Here is a 16,729-nt window from a genome sequence, read left to right as displayed (position 1 = left end):
CCTGGAGATGCATCAAGTTTGCATTCATTTAAGTCCAGCAGCAATGCGAGGTGGGTAGTGTTGCCCATTGTAAATGATAAGACTACATTATGGGAAATTGAAGAGACATATTCAAAGTCATCAGCAAAGAAATGAAAGAAGTAGGACTCTAGCACTAGCCTGGCTGACTTCACCGCTGTGCACTTAACCATTATGCTCAATCAATCCTTCCCTTCAGGCTTTCCATAACAATTTATCTTTTTCCCCCCTCTGATTGTCCCTCTCTCAACCCTGCACTTTCTACTTCCTTTTATCTCTCTCTTTCTCTTTTTAGGTTTTTGCTGAGAGAGACAGAGATAGTGAGAGATCACCCCTCAGAGGGGATACCACACTGCAATCTCTTCTCCATTCTCTTCCTAGGATTGTGAGGATGCATGCACGCACACCTGGTATGATTTCAAGCCATAAGTCCGGGACTCAAACTCTGTTCAGCCATGTGGGAGTCCAGCAACTTAACCATCATGCCACCTGCTGGCCCCTTTTTCTATTTGTTTCTATTTCTGGGACCCAGACTTCTCCAAAATTGTCAATACTCTCTGTGGAGAAACACACACCTCACACATGACTTTCTGACAAAGTCCAGGTAAAAATGGAACTTCCTGCAGTTTTCTGGCTTGCCAGTAGCAAGCAAGAATTGCATTTATGTCATTTCTTCTCTTCTCTCTCATTATGATTGAAGAAAGACTGTCATTGTGGAGTAAGTTCTTCTGGCCTTTTCTAATGCAAATGTTAGCAAAAATGCCACCTTTCTGGGGTACTTAGAGAAGGAAAAGGCCAATTGTTGGATGGAAATCTCCTTTTATCCTGAGCATTTTCTGACTGCTTCCTTTTGCTTGACCAATTCTTAATTGTTAAGGTTAGCTAGGGCCTCTACAACTTGGGCTAGCTCTTCTTACTTCCACAATATTCTGGTATATTTCTATCTCTAACTTTATCTCCTTTTTTGTTTATAATAATTATTTATTTAATTTTGTTTATTATTGTTAATATTTATTTGCTGTAGGACATGTGTGTTCATGTAAGGGAGACACACTGAGAGAGAGAGGGAAAGTGAGAAAGCAAGTTGCCAGGCCCTGGACTCAAACTGCAGTGCCTTAACCACCGCGCCACCTGCTGGCTGGTCGCATTATCTCTGGTTTTTACAGTTTAGTTTGTCTTTTCCCCCAGATTACCAGTTGCCTAAGTATGGGGAATGTGATTTATTAATTTTTTTGTCCTCTGTTACAAGTGCAGACTCCAGTGCTCGTTGAATGACTAGATGATGAATGGATGCTCTTATTTCTGCATCCCAAACTCCACCTCAGTCATTGTTATGCAGTATACAGCTCCCCAGATTTCAGTGCTTGGGATCAGAACTTCAAGTATTTTGCTATGAGCATGTACGAGAGAGAGAGAGTGAGAGAGATAGAGAGAGAGAAAGTGAAAAATCACCCTCCAAGGGGAATGACTACACCACAATCCCTTCTTCCCCATTCTCCCTTTGGGGATTTTAGACACTCATATGCATGCATTGGTGTGTTTTTCAAGCTGCTGTTTTCAGGACTCAGACCTTGAAGTTGACTATGTGGAACCCAGTCACCCCAACCACTATACAGACTGGCTGGCCCCCGACATATTTTTAAACAATGTATGATTACAACATATATTAAGAAAATACATTTTGATTTGGAGAAAATTTTATCAATGAGGCCATTAAAGTCAACCTCTTTGGAGTTAAAATTCTGAATAGATCATGTAATAAGTAAATATGGTTCTCCTAGATAGGTCCTCCCCTCTCCAATGTGCCCACCATGGCTCCTAAGGCTGATGCCTCTTTCCGGTCAACAGTCTCCCAGCTTCCCCTACCCTGGGGACAAGGAGGAGGTGGGGCACACCAAGGAAGGTCAAGTGCACAGCCTTGTTCTAGACAGGACCATTTAATCATTTTTGCTGAATTATTTTACAACTAAATAATACAGGTACTGATATAAATAAAATGATAAGAAAAGGAAAATAAATAAACATGCAGTAAGCACTATGTGTTAGACACAGTTCTAGGTACAGGGGATACATTGACGAGCAGGGAAGGCAAAAGACAAGGACCTTGCAGTCATGAGATGTACACAGCTGGGGAACTACTCAACCAGGCCAGCTGGTGGCATGGTGGTTAAAGACCCCAAGGTTTCAGTCCTGGATCCAGTGACTTGAGAAACATGCCAGGTGCTTGCAAACCCAAAACCCCAACAGGTACGAGAGATGAAGACACGGGATTATGGTGTGAACATCCTCCAAGAGGAGTATTTTCTCACTTTCTCTCACACTTCTCTCTGGATCTCTATAGTGAGCTCATGCACCCTCTGGCAAAATTAAACCAAAACAAAGCAACACTACTCATCCAATGGCTGCACAGAACAGCTTGGTGTTGGAATAAACCTCATGAAGGATACAAGGAAGGTGATTGAGAGGAAAGTAAACTGGGGCATGTGGGGCTACTTTACCTCATGTGGTGAGGTTTAAGGTCAAATGTAAAAGATGAGAAGGAGCCAGGCATGTGAAGATCTGGGGAAGAGCCTTGCTGGTAAAAGAAGCCTGCACCTTGTAGGTGTGAAGGCCCTGGGGAGGGAAAGACCTTGGAAAGTTTAAGAAGCGGAAGGAAACCCAATGCGATACTGCAGTGGTGAGTTGGCAGGAGGCTGAAGGAGATACTTTGGGAAAGTTTTCAAAGGAGTTTCTGATGTGGGTAAGTGTTCTTTGGTCAGAATTCAGTCTGACGAAGAAAGCAGAGGAGCTGGCACAAGCAGAGAATCTAACCTTGGAGACACTCTTCCTCTGTGGAGATGTCCTCTGGGTTTCAGTGAGGCCAATCACGAGGCACTTCTGTGCTTCACTATGAGTAATAAGAACTTAACAGTCTTTAAATCAGAAGTCATCAAGCTGAAAACAAGTAGATCACCAAGTCCCAGTCACATTTGTATAAAGAAAATGAACCAAAATTAATTACTCTCTTTAAAATGATTGACTTTTCCATAGAAGACTATAAACAGCCTAACAGCATCAAATTCATGATTCTGGTTCCTCTGGGTTGGTAGTTGCTTGAAGTTCTCCTTTCTCCACTTGGGAATGTGAAAAGTTTACTGCGCATCTTGGTGAAATTAAAGTCTTTAATTTACTGGATAACAATAGAAAGTTATGAGAATCCAGTAATTCCAATATTAACACAAACTAGATCAATTGCCTTTCCTAAAGATAGTATCTTTGAGGCAGGCTGATAGGTTACAAAAAGGATTAGTATCAGATGACATGACTACATTTGTTGTTTGTTTGTTTTTGCAATACTCTTCCAGGGAAAATTATTGCTAAATGTTGCTACCAAAACATGTAGCAAAGTTTTTAACCAAGACAGACTAAAAAAAGTAAATAGACTTCTATTAGGTCATCAGACTTCTCATATCTGATAAATGGTTGGGTCTTGAGAGCATACATCAATCAAACAAGCAAGCAAGAAACAAAGCGAATACCAAGAAATGAGCTGAGAAATCAGGTTTTCCTTCTTAGTCTGTTAGTTGGATGTTACAGGCAAGGAAAGAAAACTGGAAACATGATTTGGTCTGATATGTAGAAAGAAATGGTCATTAAGCCCTAGTCAAATCATTGGTGGCAAGAGAGGAAATGTATTTTTAAGTGCTTATATGAGGAGTACTTTAAATACTTTATTTTTTTTTTCATTCATTTCCTAACTGTCCTGTATAGAGTTTTGGGTTTCTCAATTTATAGGTAAGCAGACTGTTTCTCCAGTGATGACACTTGTCTGAGTCTCCATGGTTGATAAGAGTCAAACAGGTTCTGGATGCAGCTCTGACTTGCATGTCTGTGCTCATGTATACTGGCCACACTGGAAAACTGTAGAGTCAGTAAACTGGGCAATTTGAATCCTTTTCCAAATATTTGTTCTTACAAGCTGTTCTTTCTTTTGGGTGGTTGTAGAGCACTGAGAGGTTGCATGAGTACCACTTCCCAGATGCCTAAGTAGTTGTCACATACCCTCCTTACACACACAAGAGCTGTGATAGAAACCAGAAGTTCTCAATTACAAGCTAGTCTGTGTTTCCATAATTGCCATAGTAAATTCAACTACTGCATTTATTGTATGTCTTTTTTATCCTGTGTCCCCAGGGTCTTGTTTCATGTCTAGCAAAAAGTGGGAACTCAGTGGGTGCCCATTGGGTGAAAATGCATCAAAGCCCATCTCTGTCTAGTAGAAATGCATCTAATGTTCAGCAATGTGGGAGATAATTAGCTCATAACTGACTGAGGTTCCCAGTGAGACCCAAGATTACCACTATATGCCTCTGATCCTAGATTTTTTAAGAGGTTTTTGCCTTAGGGTAAACACACTCACTGAAGAGAGAGAAAGAGAGAGAGAGACTGTGGGAGGAAAAGTGAGACATCATCCTCCAGGGGGGATGACCACTCTGCAATCCCTTCTCCTCTTCCTCTGTTCTCCTCCTGTGATCCTGGGTACACACGAACACACACCAGGTGTGATTTTCAAGTCACTGGGTCTGGGGCTTGAATTGTGGCCAGCTATGTGGGAGTCCAGCGACATAACCAGTATACCATCTGCTGGTCCCTGATCTTGAATCTTAAATCTAGAACATTTTAACTTTTGTCCAAACTCTCCCAAGAATCTTGACTAGGTAAAGGAAGAGGCTGTGATACTAGAAGGAAAGGAGCAGAGTGAAGCAGATACAAAGTTGCAGAGCTGAGGATGAAGCCTCCTGCATGTCCCCTAATAGCCAGGAAGAAAAAGAGGGAATTTGATTTTGACATGTTTTTCAAAGCCACTAATATCAAGAAAGATATGTTACCTAAACATGCCATTAATTTATGTACTTAGGATACATTTCTGTCTTACTTTTGGCAGTTTGAACTCCAGCCTTATCCCCTATGCACTGGGTAATTGGTGGGGATGGAGCAGGCACTTACTTCCTATGACCCTCGAGTTCACCAAAAGTCACATGTAAATATACACAGACATGGACCCCCATTGCCCCCAAGCTGAGTGTGGCAGATCAGAGCAGGTTATCCAGCCTCTAGGCTGGAGAGTGAAGGCACCATAGTGGTTTTTGTTGACAGAGCGAATTGTTGAAGCAGAAGTCAGAGGCAGAATAGGAAGAGTATATTGGTGAAGACAGAAATTCAGGGTGGGCGATCTGTGATCCTGAGATAGAGGAAAGCATTGGGAAAAAGATGTCATGTATGACCCACTTCCATTACTCACTTGTACTATTGTATCTGTCCATGGATTTTGATATCCATGAACATGAGTGGTGCTTAATGTGCGTGTGTATATATATTCAATTATATATATAGGACATGCTCACTAGATAATCTGGGGAGAAAACTCCTAGAAATCTACAAAAAAGAAAAAAAATTTCCACCGTTATGAAATAGCAGTTCTTTATATTTTGTTATTTTTCCATGAAGTTATTGCATAAGCTCAACTGTGTTTTTTATAGCTGTGATTGTTCTATATGTACCACTAGGGAACTTTTTTCATATAATATGGAAATGTAAGTATTTTCTATTATAATCTTGAATTTCTAAAAATATGATTTTAGTTCTTAGGTAACAGTCCAATGTATAGATGTGTCAAATATAGAATATTCAAGCACAGCACATATTTCATAACACACATGACTCAAAGACCAAGCTGAGTTAATGGGACACCTCAGGGCAAGGTAGAATTGAGTGTTGCCCAAAGAGACTTTGGTCTTCCTATGTGAGTTGTCTACAAACCTTTTCCTACCATTTGGGAAGGACAGACTGTCCTTCCTTTTCAAATGCATTTTTCATTTTTGTGTATGTACTGTGAATAGGGTAAATAAAGCAGAGTAGCTGGTACAAAGCAACGGGTGTCATCCTGGTAGAGAATAAGCCTTGAAGGTGACAATACTTCCTGTGTTTTAATAGTGCTCTATCCTGATCAAGGCCATTACTCTTTAAAAGTGTCACCTTTTACACTTTGTGCCATGTAGATAGGTAGGTAAAATGCTATGAAGGAATCCTCAGATGACAGGGGACTGACTGTATTAGGAAAGGTTGAGTCCACTGTCCCAGATACAGGTTCAGACTCAGGACTCCTGATTCTTGGCTGAGGAATTTTCTACATAGTTCGACTTCTCTCTAAGCCTCTAATTATAGATGAAGCAAAACTCCACTTCCCTAAGAATTTCACAACCTCCTCTGTTCCATTTCCTGATAACTTTTTATGATTTGATATAGATCAAATTACTAAATTCTGGTCTAAAAAGGTTGTATGTGTTATAAATTCTTAAAAATAAAAGTTGGGGAAACCAGCAGTTGGCGTGATGGCTGTGTCGCTGGACTCCCACGTAGTCGACCGCGGTTCGCGTCCTGGACTCGGTGGCTTAAAACTCACGCCGGGCGCGTGTGCGTGCGTGCCCAGGATCCCGAGAGGAGAATGGAGGAGAAGGGATTGCGGCATGACCATCCCCCCTGGGGGGTGATTTCTCTCTTTCTGTCTCTAATGTCTCTCTCTGTCTGTCTGGCGAGCGCACGCGCCCTATAGTGAAAATCTCTCAAAAAATAAATAAATAAATAAATAAAATAAAATAAAAGTTGGTAACCCTCGCTTGTTTAATGAGGATGCAAAACTACCTAATTCACAGAAATGTCAAGGGAATTAATCCAACAATTAGTGAAAAGCATTTAGCATAGTGCCTAGCAAATAGTACTTGATAAATGCTATCTGTTGTCATGGTAATTGTTGTAATTAAGAACACCCTCTACTGTTGCTATCAGAAATTCACTGCATATCCTTGGAAAAGCCACTTCCTTTTTTGAGCCTCAGTTTCCCATCTGGAAAATATTAGAAGAGTACACATAGCTATTGTGAATGAACCTTCCAGTACTAACATTCTGTGGTCTGGGGATTTTCTTTACAGCAATTCAACTAATGAGGGGATGAATGTTAAAAAATGTTGCAAGGGATTCTGCATCGATATCCTGAAGAAGCTTTCCAGGACTGTGAAGTTTACCTATGACCTCTATTTGGTGACTAACGGGAAGCATGGCAAAAAAGTTAACAATGTGTGGAACGGAATGATTGGTGAAGTAAGTGATCTTTTTACCTGTGGGCTGTCATTCAGGCACAGGGTCGAAGGGCCTTGGGGGTGTTGGGAGCACACTTAAAGGTACTGTTCTTGTTTACCTTGCACCCAGGTGGTCTATCAGCGAGCAGTCATGGCAGTTGGCTCTCTCACCATCAACGAGGAACGTTCTGAAGTGGTGGACTTCTCTGTGCCCTTTGTGGAGACAGGAATCAGTGTCATGGTCTCAAGAAGCAATGGCACGGTCTCACCTTCTGCTTTTCTAGGTATGTGAACTTCACGGTGACTGTTGCTCTCTTACAGAGAACTACAGGTATTCGGTGTTGTTTGCTCAAAGGATGGTTCTATTTGACCACGTAAGCACATTCCAGAGCACAGTTGCCTTTGAATGCTCCCAATTCACTGCCCCTGTCCTTCAGTTCACATCTTCCATTTACCTTTAACTTGGAAATATCTGCTGAAAAATACTATCACAACTTCAGATACTAGCATTGACTCTGTAGAATGTAAATTAATAGATTTATTGCTTAGAGCCTTGAAAACATTTTAAAAATAAACCCGTCTGTCCACATTTAATTTAAATCCATCCATAAACCATTATTCAGTATTCACACACCCATCCTCCATCCAACACAAGAATGGCAATCATTTATTTACTAGATGTTAGAATGAAAATAATGATGACTGCACAATGATTTATGTCAGTCCTCTGATAAATAAAACGGAAAGAGTCTGAGGAGTATATACTGATTTAAAATTAATGAAATCATATTTTAAATGTAGCTATCCTTTAAGCTGAATAGTTTGTAAAGCAGAAAATTCTTTTGACTCTCCTTTTAACCAGTTCATGAATTTAGGTTTCTACATGAAAGGTTTCTTTCTTTAAAAAGTCAAGGCAAAGCTATATTTTTTTTAACAGTCGGTTTTCTTTAGCTCTGTAACTGCATATAGATAAAGTTGCCTGGCTATGTTCTATTACTTTTTTCTTTAAAGTAAAGCATTGTGTTGACTCTTTCATTATCATACATGATTGGTGATATTGGCTGTCTTGTTGAAGATTATGGAATTCAGGTTATTAATTTCCCCATGGCTTTCCATATATCAAGGGACTTCAGAAAATTCATGGAAAATGGAATTAAAGTTTGAGTTTTTTGGTGCAAAAGAATTGGAATCCATGTATTTTTTTCATGCTACACATTTCCCCTGAACATTTTGAAGACCACTTGTAAATTAGGTTGTACCAATTTTTGGAAGGTTAAGACAAAGCTCTATATCTAGAGAACTCTGTGAGAGAGGAAAAAGCAGTTATATGAAGATCAACATTTCTGGGCTAGCAGGTGGCATGGTGGCTAAGGTGCTGGACTCCCACATGGCTGACCATGGTTCAAGTCTTGGACCAGGTGTCACTTTCTCTCTCTTCTCTCATCAGATTAAAAAATAATAACAAATAAAATGAAATAAATATATATTTTTAAAAAGATCGAATACATTTATCATCTTTTCCCCCAGAGATAAATTGAAGTTATCTGCCTAATCAGAAGTTATAATAATAATAATAATAAAGAAAATTACAAACTAGAACCCATTTGTGGACACCAACTCCAAGCCCATAGCCTTTTTCATCTACATCTTCATTTTGTATGTAATGTTAGCATCCAATGAAACATTTATGCTTTATTCTCTTGAGTGAAATGTTGACTAACAGGATTTTTGGATACTGCCCCACTCACAGAAGGCGTATGGATATACTAATTTCATTTTTGATAATTCATTTAAGCTGTTGAAATTCTTGCCACTCACTGGATTTGATTTTGCACTCATGGCTTCCATTTTTGTAATCTTTGTTGGAGTAATGTGGACTTTGACAAATATACACCTCGTTATATTCCTTTTGTCTCTTTGTCTGTCATGGATACAGACATCCAGGTCTTAATAAGGGACCTCTCCGGTATTGTCAACCAACTGGTATAGTCAACACATGCAGAATCTTAATAAGTATTGTGTATCACTCTTTGTTTTCCCACACTTCCTGTCAGACTTTGAGAGAGCCTTGGTACTGAAGAATAAGAAAGAATTGGAGGCAGATAGTTCATGGAACAAAATGGAGAGAAATTTGTTCCCTTTACATTGTCTCTGTATCTTCTTGGTGAGACAGAGGGAAAAAAAAGATTCCCAGTTCAATCAGAAAGGAAAAAAAATAACAATTGACTTATCTCATAAAAATGGACTGCTGATATTGAATGTGGCCTCAACCTAGTTTCCTTAGATTTTATCATTCTTGCATCTGTAGAATATTTTCATGAAAAGTCAAGTATTTTGCTAAATTTAGCAATACCTGCTTCCTCCCTACTCTTCCTGCTGTATCTTTTAAAATAAAATAAAATAAAATAAAATAAATTGTAACCAGAGGAAACTATTATCAAAGCTGTTTTTACACAGTAGGCTTAGTATTTTTTTCCTAGTCACTAAATTACATCCCTATTCAATTGGCTGTGCACCCCCTTATTTACGGTCATTATCTCCAAGTTTTGAAAGTCATAATGAGCCATGTTAAGCTACATTTTTCCATTCACTGACTCAGTCATCTGGAAGAGCCAAAACATTCAGAATCTGATTGCATTGCTCTTCATTATTTCTTATTCTCTCTCCTCCGCAAACTCTATTAACTCACATAGGAAACACTTGCAGGTAATGTCTTTAAGCTTTTGTGTAAAAATGTAACCAGTGGCTTTTAAAGGACAGAGAGAATGTCTCTTTCAATATTTCCATCCAGTTGATTCTAAAGACTTTCCTAGGAGGTTAGATTTGTTGATCCAAAAGAAATGCTGACCTGGAGTCTCCTAGATTGAAGTTCCTTCATGGACAAATGTTGAATTTGTTTTAAGCCATTAGTGGATATAATCCTGGGCTAGTTAAAAATATTTCTAGGTCACTCCTTAGATGCTCTAGACAGTACTTTGACATTATGGTAATATTTTCTTCATTGTGGAGTGTGTGTATATGTGTGTGTATACATGCATATGATGTCTGAGAATACCAGTCCTTCAGAGCACTCTCAGGTACTTAATTTGCTGAAACCAGAATACTGTGGAAGAATCCTTTTATCTCTATGCCGCAAGGGACAGATGTCATTTCTAAATGAGAGCCTGTCTGGGATCAGTTGCTTGACCAGGTTCTTCCTCATTTTCCAACCAGTGTTTGAATGACCAGGGCACATCTGCCAGGTGACGTTTATTGCTCATTTACAGAGTCTGACATGAGAATAGAAGAAATCAGTAAGGATTTCTCCCAGTTTAAAAAAACAATGTCCTTACAGCTCTGAACCTGAGTATATCTTTCAGTACCACGGATAGCTCACTAACCCCCCCCCAACCACCACCACCACCACCACCACCAATTCTGGCTTTACTCATGAACTGAAACAGCTATTCCATTTAATATGTTGTGCGTATACCATGTGTGAGACACATCACCAAGCATTTTTCATGTATGATCTAATTTTTATCATTATGATGAACCTCGGGTAAGAGGCACCATGTCATTAGTATATCCAACTTAAAGAATGACTTTAACATCTCTATTCTTGAATGTTAAGTACTTTTAAATCTAATTGCTCATTTATTTATCCTCTTTTTTGGATACACCTCATTACCAAACTGCTATGATTTCAGGGACACAATATTGTTTATTATTCAAGCTAAATTTAACTAAGATAAATCTCAGAGACAGTCTCATTGATTTCTGGGAGCTCAACTTACGTTTTGTAAGTCAAATACTTTGCATTATTACCTGTTACTTTTTAACACATTTGTGCTATGAAAACTACATTGCACAACATTTCTTCCAGTTATTAAATTATCCAACGTTATTGAAGCTTCAGGTGTATTTGTTCCTTTTAAGGAGAAGCTCATTAAATTGGAATTTGTGGTAACTTTTAGCTATGTTAGGTATTTGGAGACTCTAAGAAAAAGGTGGTCTGTTATCCTAATTCTGTTCTATTATTACTAGATTCATCAGAATAAAAATTTAAAACTAATCACATATTTACTATTTAAGAAGTATTATTTGGCTTATTGTATTTTATCCTCAGAAAATATTTGCTTATGAGGGACCAGCAGTTGGCATAATGACTGTGTCACTGGACTCCCATATGGTCGACCATGGTTCAAATCCCAGACCTGGTGGCTTAAACTCACACCAGGCATGTTTATGCATGTGTGCCCAAGATCCCAAGAGAAGAATGGAGGAGAAGGGATTGCTGTGTGGTCCGCTCCCCGGGGGGTGATTTCTCACTTTCTGTCTGTCTTTCTCTGTCTTTCTGGCAAGCACATACACCCTATAGCAAAAGTCTCTAAAGAAATTGCTTATGAGCAAAATGATTTTAAGTTCATTAGTGTCCATGAGAAGTCTCTTCCAATGATGTATTTGAGTAGAGCTGTATTTATTTTTAAAAATTTCAGTCTCTGTTGATTTTCTAGCAAATCTATATCATAAATGGATAAAATGACTCCAATTAGCTAGTTGTCATATTCTCAATAAGGCTGAATAAAAACATACTTTTCTTTTACCTATATCTTATCTCTCTAGGGTGTCCTAAGTTTTACAACCTTGTGACTTGGTCTGCCCTTCTGAAATACCCACCTACTGCCTAAGTTACATGGAAGTGAACTGATGAAAGCTACTTTTAGGGAAAATAGCCATTTATCCGCCTTCTACATTCATTGCATCTACCCTCTAAGTGCTGATTTTTCTTTGTGTTTTGTGAATATAGTATCCCCAAATGATTTTCAATTGCATTTGAGCCCATTGCCAACATCAGAGAGATTTATAAAACTGTAGCGATGTCATCCGTCTGAAGTAGAAGATGAAATGGACATCAGCGATGGTGGTATCAGTCTGTGACCTTCCGATACTTCCGTCAACCTCGTTATTTTATAACCCTTTTCTAAAAGGTTATAATTCCCTTTTTACTTTGAAAACTCCCTGCGTATTATCCCTTTCGTATATAAAAATGAGAATCAAAATAAAAACCATACCACTTTGCAGGAGCCTTGTGGTTAGCTGTTTATTCGAATCTTGTTTCTCCCTCTTTTTGGCCCGCTGGATGATTCTGTAATCATGTAGGATCCTATAGCCTCTTTATTTGCTTCTAGCATTCTCCATTGGTCTTATTATTCTTTTTTACTTTTGCTATCCTTTATCTGATTTGTAGAATGTCATATGTTCTTCTCTACTTTTGCTGAATTATGTTCAGTTTTAGAAGTCTTCAGATATGTTGTAGAACCAAGAATATTTAAACATATGAATTTATAAATGACTAGCTTCTATGGAATGATCAGAATCAAACAGGAAAATGATTTTTTGGTGATCCTGTAAATGGATGTTCAGGGGTCCTGCTGGCAGTGAGAAGGAGCTGACTGATCGGTTTTCATTCCTCTGGTCTGTGTATTTGCAGAACCATTCAGCGCCTCTGTCTGGGTGATGATGTTTGTAATGCTGCTCATCGTCTCGGCCATAGCTGTTTTTGTCTTTGAATACTTCAGTCCTGTTGGGTACAACAGAAACTTAGCCAAAGGGAAAGGTAAGGAAGACTTCATGAACATGACTCAAAATTGACGCTGTTTCATTTACCTTCAATGAAAATTTCTGTTTAGAACATATGTTGCCTCAGTATATCATCCTGTGAGTGGTATTAGATCATTCACTTACTTATAATGCCAGATAAGTTGCGATTTCTTCCCTTTACATGAGAAAAAGATGTTACAAAGTAAAACATTTTAATCTTGTTAGAATGTGAAGTCAATAGTAGTTAGGTAGAAATCACTGATATTCAATTGGTTCAGAAAGAGGATTTAAAGAGACCAGCAGTTAGCATAATGGCTATGTTGTTGGACTCCCATGTAGTCGACCGCAGTTCAAGTCCCAGACCCGGTGGCTTAAACTCACACCGGGCAGGTGTGCGCATGTGCCCAAGATCCCAAGAGGAGAATGGAGGAGAAGGGATTGCAACATGGAAATCCCCCCTGAGGGGTGATTTCTCACTTTCTATCTCTCTGTCTTTCTCTGTCTGTCTAGCGAGCACACACGCCCTATAGCAAAAAAAAAACAAAAAAAAAAAAACAAAAACAAAACTCTCAAAAAAAAAAGAAAGAGGATTTAAAGAAGGTTTTCTTTGGCAATTAATTTAAAAAATGTGTGTCAAAGGAAATATTAAAAGTGTACTGCATCTTAACTTCAGTCTATGCCAAAAAATGACTCTATAGAATCTAGATTAAGAATGTTTTTCAAATGATTGAATCATATTTGTATTAGTATGACAATAGATATAAGATGATGTTTTTCCTCAAAGAGTTATACTTTCCTCTTGATTGTGCCTGACCTTAGTGCATGGTGCTTCATAAAGAGGTGATCAGTAGATAGAAAATTGAATTGGGAGGCACTTACTGGCTATAACTCATTAAGTGGCTCCCACACAGCTTGTGCTCATGCCATATACAGAAACACATTACATCATTTCAAGTGGGTTTTCTTTAATGCACAACATCATCTAAGTGGATGGTATCAGACAGGTGCCAGGGCCAAATCTCTTTCTCCAAAAATACTCAATATGATGGAGGATAGGAGACCTTGAAATATCAATTGCCCTACAAAACAGGACATTTTATTTGACACATATGCTTTTCATTTGAAAGACTCAGTATTGGAAATAGCCAACAGATCAGGAAAATCTGTTAGAAACTTAGTTTTGTTGAAATCCTTGTACTTCTTCATAAACATCGAAGGGTGTGATTACTACATACATCATCTGCAATAACCCAAATGATTAAAACTCCGTAAATAATCATGTTATGTTTAAATGGAAGACTGCCAGTCTTCACTAAAAGGATACTGTAATGGACAATTAAGTGTTTTCCAACAGAATGGAATCAGAGTTGATTTTCTGTGAGAGATCTGCAGTAGAATAGATCTTTACATTCATAACCAGAGTTTGTGCTGCTGTAAGTTCACACATTTCCCTGATCAACAATTATTGAGTGGAAGCTCTGTACCAGGCACTGTATTGGTGCCAGGGATAATGTGGTAAATCGCTGGGACTTCTTGACTCCTGAGGGACTTCTGACACTCACGGAGTTTAGAATTTAGTTGTGGAGATAACTTGTAAACACATAAATAATCACAGATTATAGTACATTTCAAGAATAAGAGAAAACAGTTAAAGGATGGTGATGGGGTGGTGGTACCATCTTAGATAGATGTTTAAATAGGGAAGCATATTGGAAAAGATGACATTTGAGCTGAGACCTAAAGGATGAGATGGATTTGGTCATGTGAACAACAGATGAAGCATTCCATGCAGAAGGAACAGCAAACACAAAGACCTTCAGGTGGAATCTATCTTGATTTGTTCAGGAAACAGAAAAGATGTGAGCTAGGTAAACAATAATGCAAGGGATCTTCAAAAAAGCTCATGAGAATGTGTATTATGAAAAAACTATGCATGGATTCAAAAAGGGATTTTTTTTTGCATTAAAATAAACATGTGTTTTAATCTCATTTTTCCATGAACTTTTTAGAGTTCCCTTATATAAGATAAAGTCAGAGGGATAGGCAGTTCCCCCTGATAAGCACTTGGGCTTTTCTTCAAAATTTAATGAGAGAGGGAACCAGCAGTTAGCGTAATGGCTATGTCGCTGGATTCCCACGTAGTTGACCGCGGTTCGTGTCCCGGACCCGGTGGCTTAAAACTCACGCCGGGCGCGTGTGCGTGCGTGCCCAAGATCCCGAGAGGAGAATGGAGGAGAAGGGATTGCGGCGTGACCATCCCCCCTGGGGGGTGATTTCTCGCTTTCTGTCTCTATGTCTCTCTCTGTCTGTCTGGCGAGCGCACGCGCCCTACAGTGAAAATCTCTCAAAAAAAAAAAAAATTTAATGAGAGAGAGCTAGCAAGTGGTGTAGTGGTTAAGGTGCTAGAATCCCATATGGTTGACTGCAATTCAAGACCCAGACCCAGTGGCTTGAAACTCATGCTAAGTGCATAGATGTGCATGTCCAAAATCAGGAGAGGAGAATGGAAGAGAAGGGATTGCGGCATGGCCATCCCCCTGGGGAGTGATTTCTTGCTTTCTGTCTCTCCGTCTCTCTTTGTCTCTTCAGCAAGTATATGCACCCTATAGAAAAATCTCTCTAAAAAAATACGATGAGAAGGAATGGAGGTACAAGTATGTGTAATGTGGAAAGGTTCCTGAAGCTCATCTTCAAAGGTATTGAGAGGAGATGACAATGGTGGGAAGTGGGGAGACCAGTTAAGATGTCTCAGTTTTCCAAGAGAAAGGATTAAAGTGGTTTGGCCTTGACTGAGGACAAAGAAGATGGTAATAAGTAGGTACACTTGTGATAGGTCTAAAAGAGTAAAAACCCAAGGCCATCAGGTGCAATAATTTCTTCCTTGACTGAAGCATTTGTTATGCAACTATTGTAAAGAAAGGAATCTAGCACCCAGACCCCCCAGCCCTTCCATTCTATTGAGGCTTTCTATTGCCTGCTCATCTGCACACACCAGCTCTCAGGAAATGATAGCTACTTGTTTTATCTTACCTACTGGTTTCCTATCATAGTTTAATGGACTTTATGAGGAAAATTAAAAGGCCTAATAATAGTGTTCAAGAATTGGGAATTTCCAAAAGTCTTGGATAGATCCCTTGCAACTGCCTATTTCTAAATCCCAAATGGTGGTCACTTTTGATCAACATGCATACCCAATAAAATTCAGTAGATAATACAGTTAACTGGATTGACTCTAATTTTTTCCTAAGAGTTCTCAAACTCTTGGGAATAGATCCGAAAGATTTTAGGCACAGAGAAACAGGAGAGATTGATATGGAAAATAATAGGATTAATTGCCTTTTCTTTAATGTATTGTATTATGGATAAAATAAGCATTGCTCTAACCTGAGTTTGGCCTTCAATGTGCACTAAACTTGCTTTCCTAGGCTCCCTGCCCAGAGCTCATAACTTCCATCAATCCGAATTCACTTCTGCCACTTTATTTATTGTGTCTCCAACTGAAGTCTGAGTACTTCATTTTTTCACATCTTCATTTACTTAAGTGACATAAAAATTAACCTTCTGTTAAAGGAAGCCCTTTTTTTCCCCATGAAATGAGGGCATAAATGGATTTTTTTTCTGTGCAAAACAAAGACTTGAAAACCATAATGTATTTTATAGCCTGCATATGCCCCATTCCAATAAATTTTGGCATATTGTCCTGCCTCTTTAGTTAAGTCTGCTGCATGGAACATTTAAGAATCTTAAAAAGGGCACATGGCTGTTGCAAGGATACTAAGGAAGAAAAAGTGCTATGATGTAAGAGTTCATTTTCCATGACCCTGCAACGGAATGTCTGTCATCTGTGAAGTGTTGGAAGAATTAAGCTTTTTTGTTCTATTTCTTAATGCCTCCATTTGGAGAAGGTTTTAGTTTGGTTTAATTCTTATATTGCACACACATTACATCTGAGTTTGAACAGGAGCAATTGCTAGGGACAATCGGATTAGAATATCAAACATCAGTCCTGCTGA

The 16,729-nt window shown here is 38.8% G+C and overlaps 1 protein-coding gene across 2 annotated transcripts in view; it reads left to right on the top strand.

The window, feature by feature from the left end:
- GRIN2A (glutamate ionotropic receptor NMDA type subunit 2A) overlaps positions 1-16,729 on the top strand; it is a 520,859-nt gene that overhangs the window by 371,244 nt on the left and 132,886 nt on the right. For both annotated transcript variants that reach the window (XM_006146507.1, XM_006146504.2), the window contains exons 7-9: positions 6,987-7,155; positions 7,264-7,417; positions 12,607-12,732. In XM_006146507.1, the coding sequence (XP_006146569.1) occupies positions 6,987-7,155; positions 7,264-7,417; positions 12,607-12,732 (449 nt within the window). The remainder of the gene's footprint in view (positions 1-6,986; positions 7,156-7,263; positions 7,418-12,606; positions 12,733-16,729) is intronic.

Source organism: Tupaia chinensis, unplaced genomic scaffold (genome assembly GCF_000334495.1).
Source record: "Tupaia chinensis unplaced genomic scaffold, TupChi_1.0 Scaffold000182_1, whole genome shotgun sequence".
Classification (NCBI taxonomy): Eukaryota; Metazoa; Chordata; class Mammalia; order Scandentia; family Tupaiidae; genus Tupaia; species Tupaia belangeri.
This window is presented reverse-complemented; position numbering and strand designations above follow the sequence as displayed.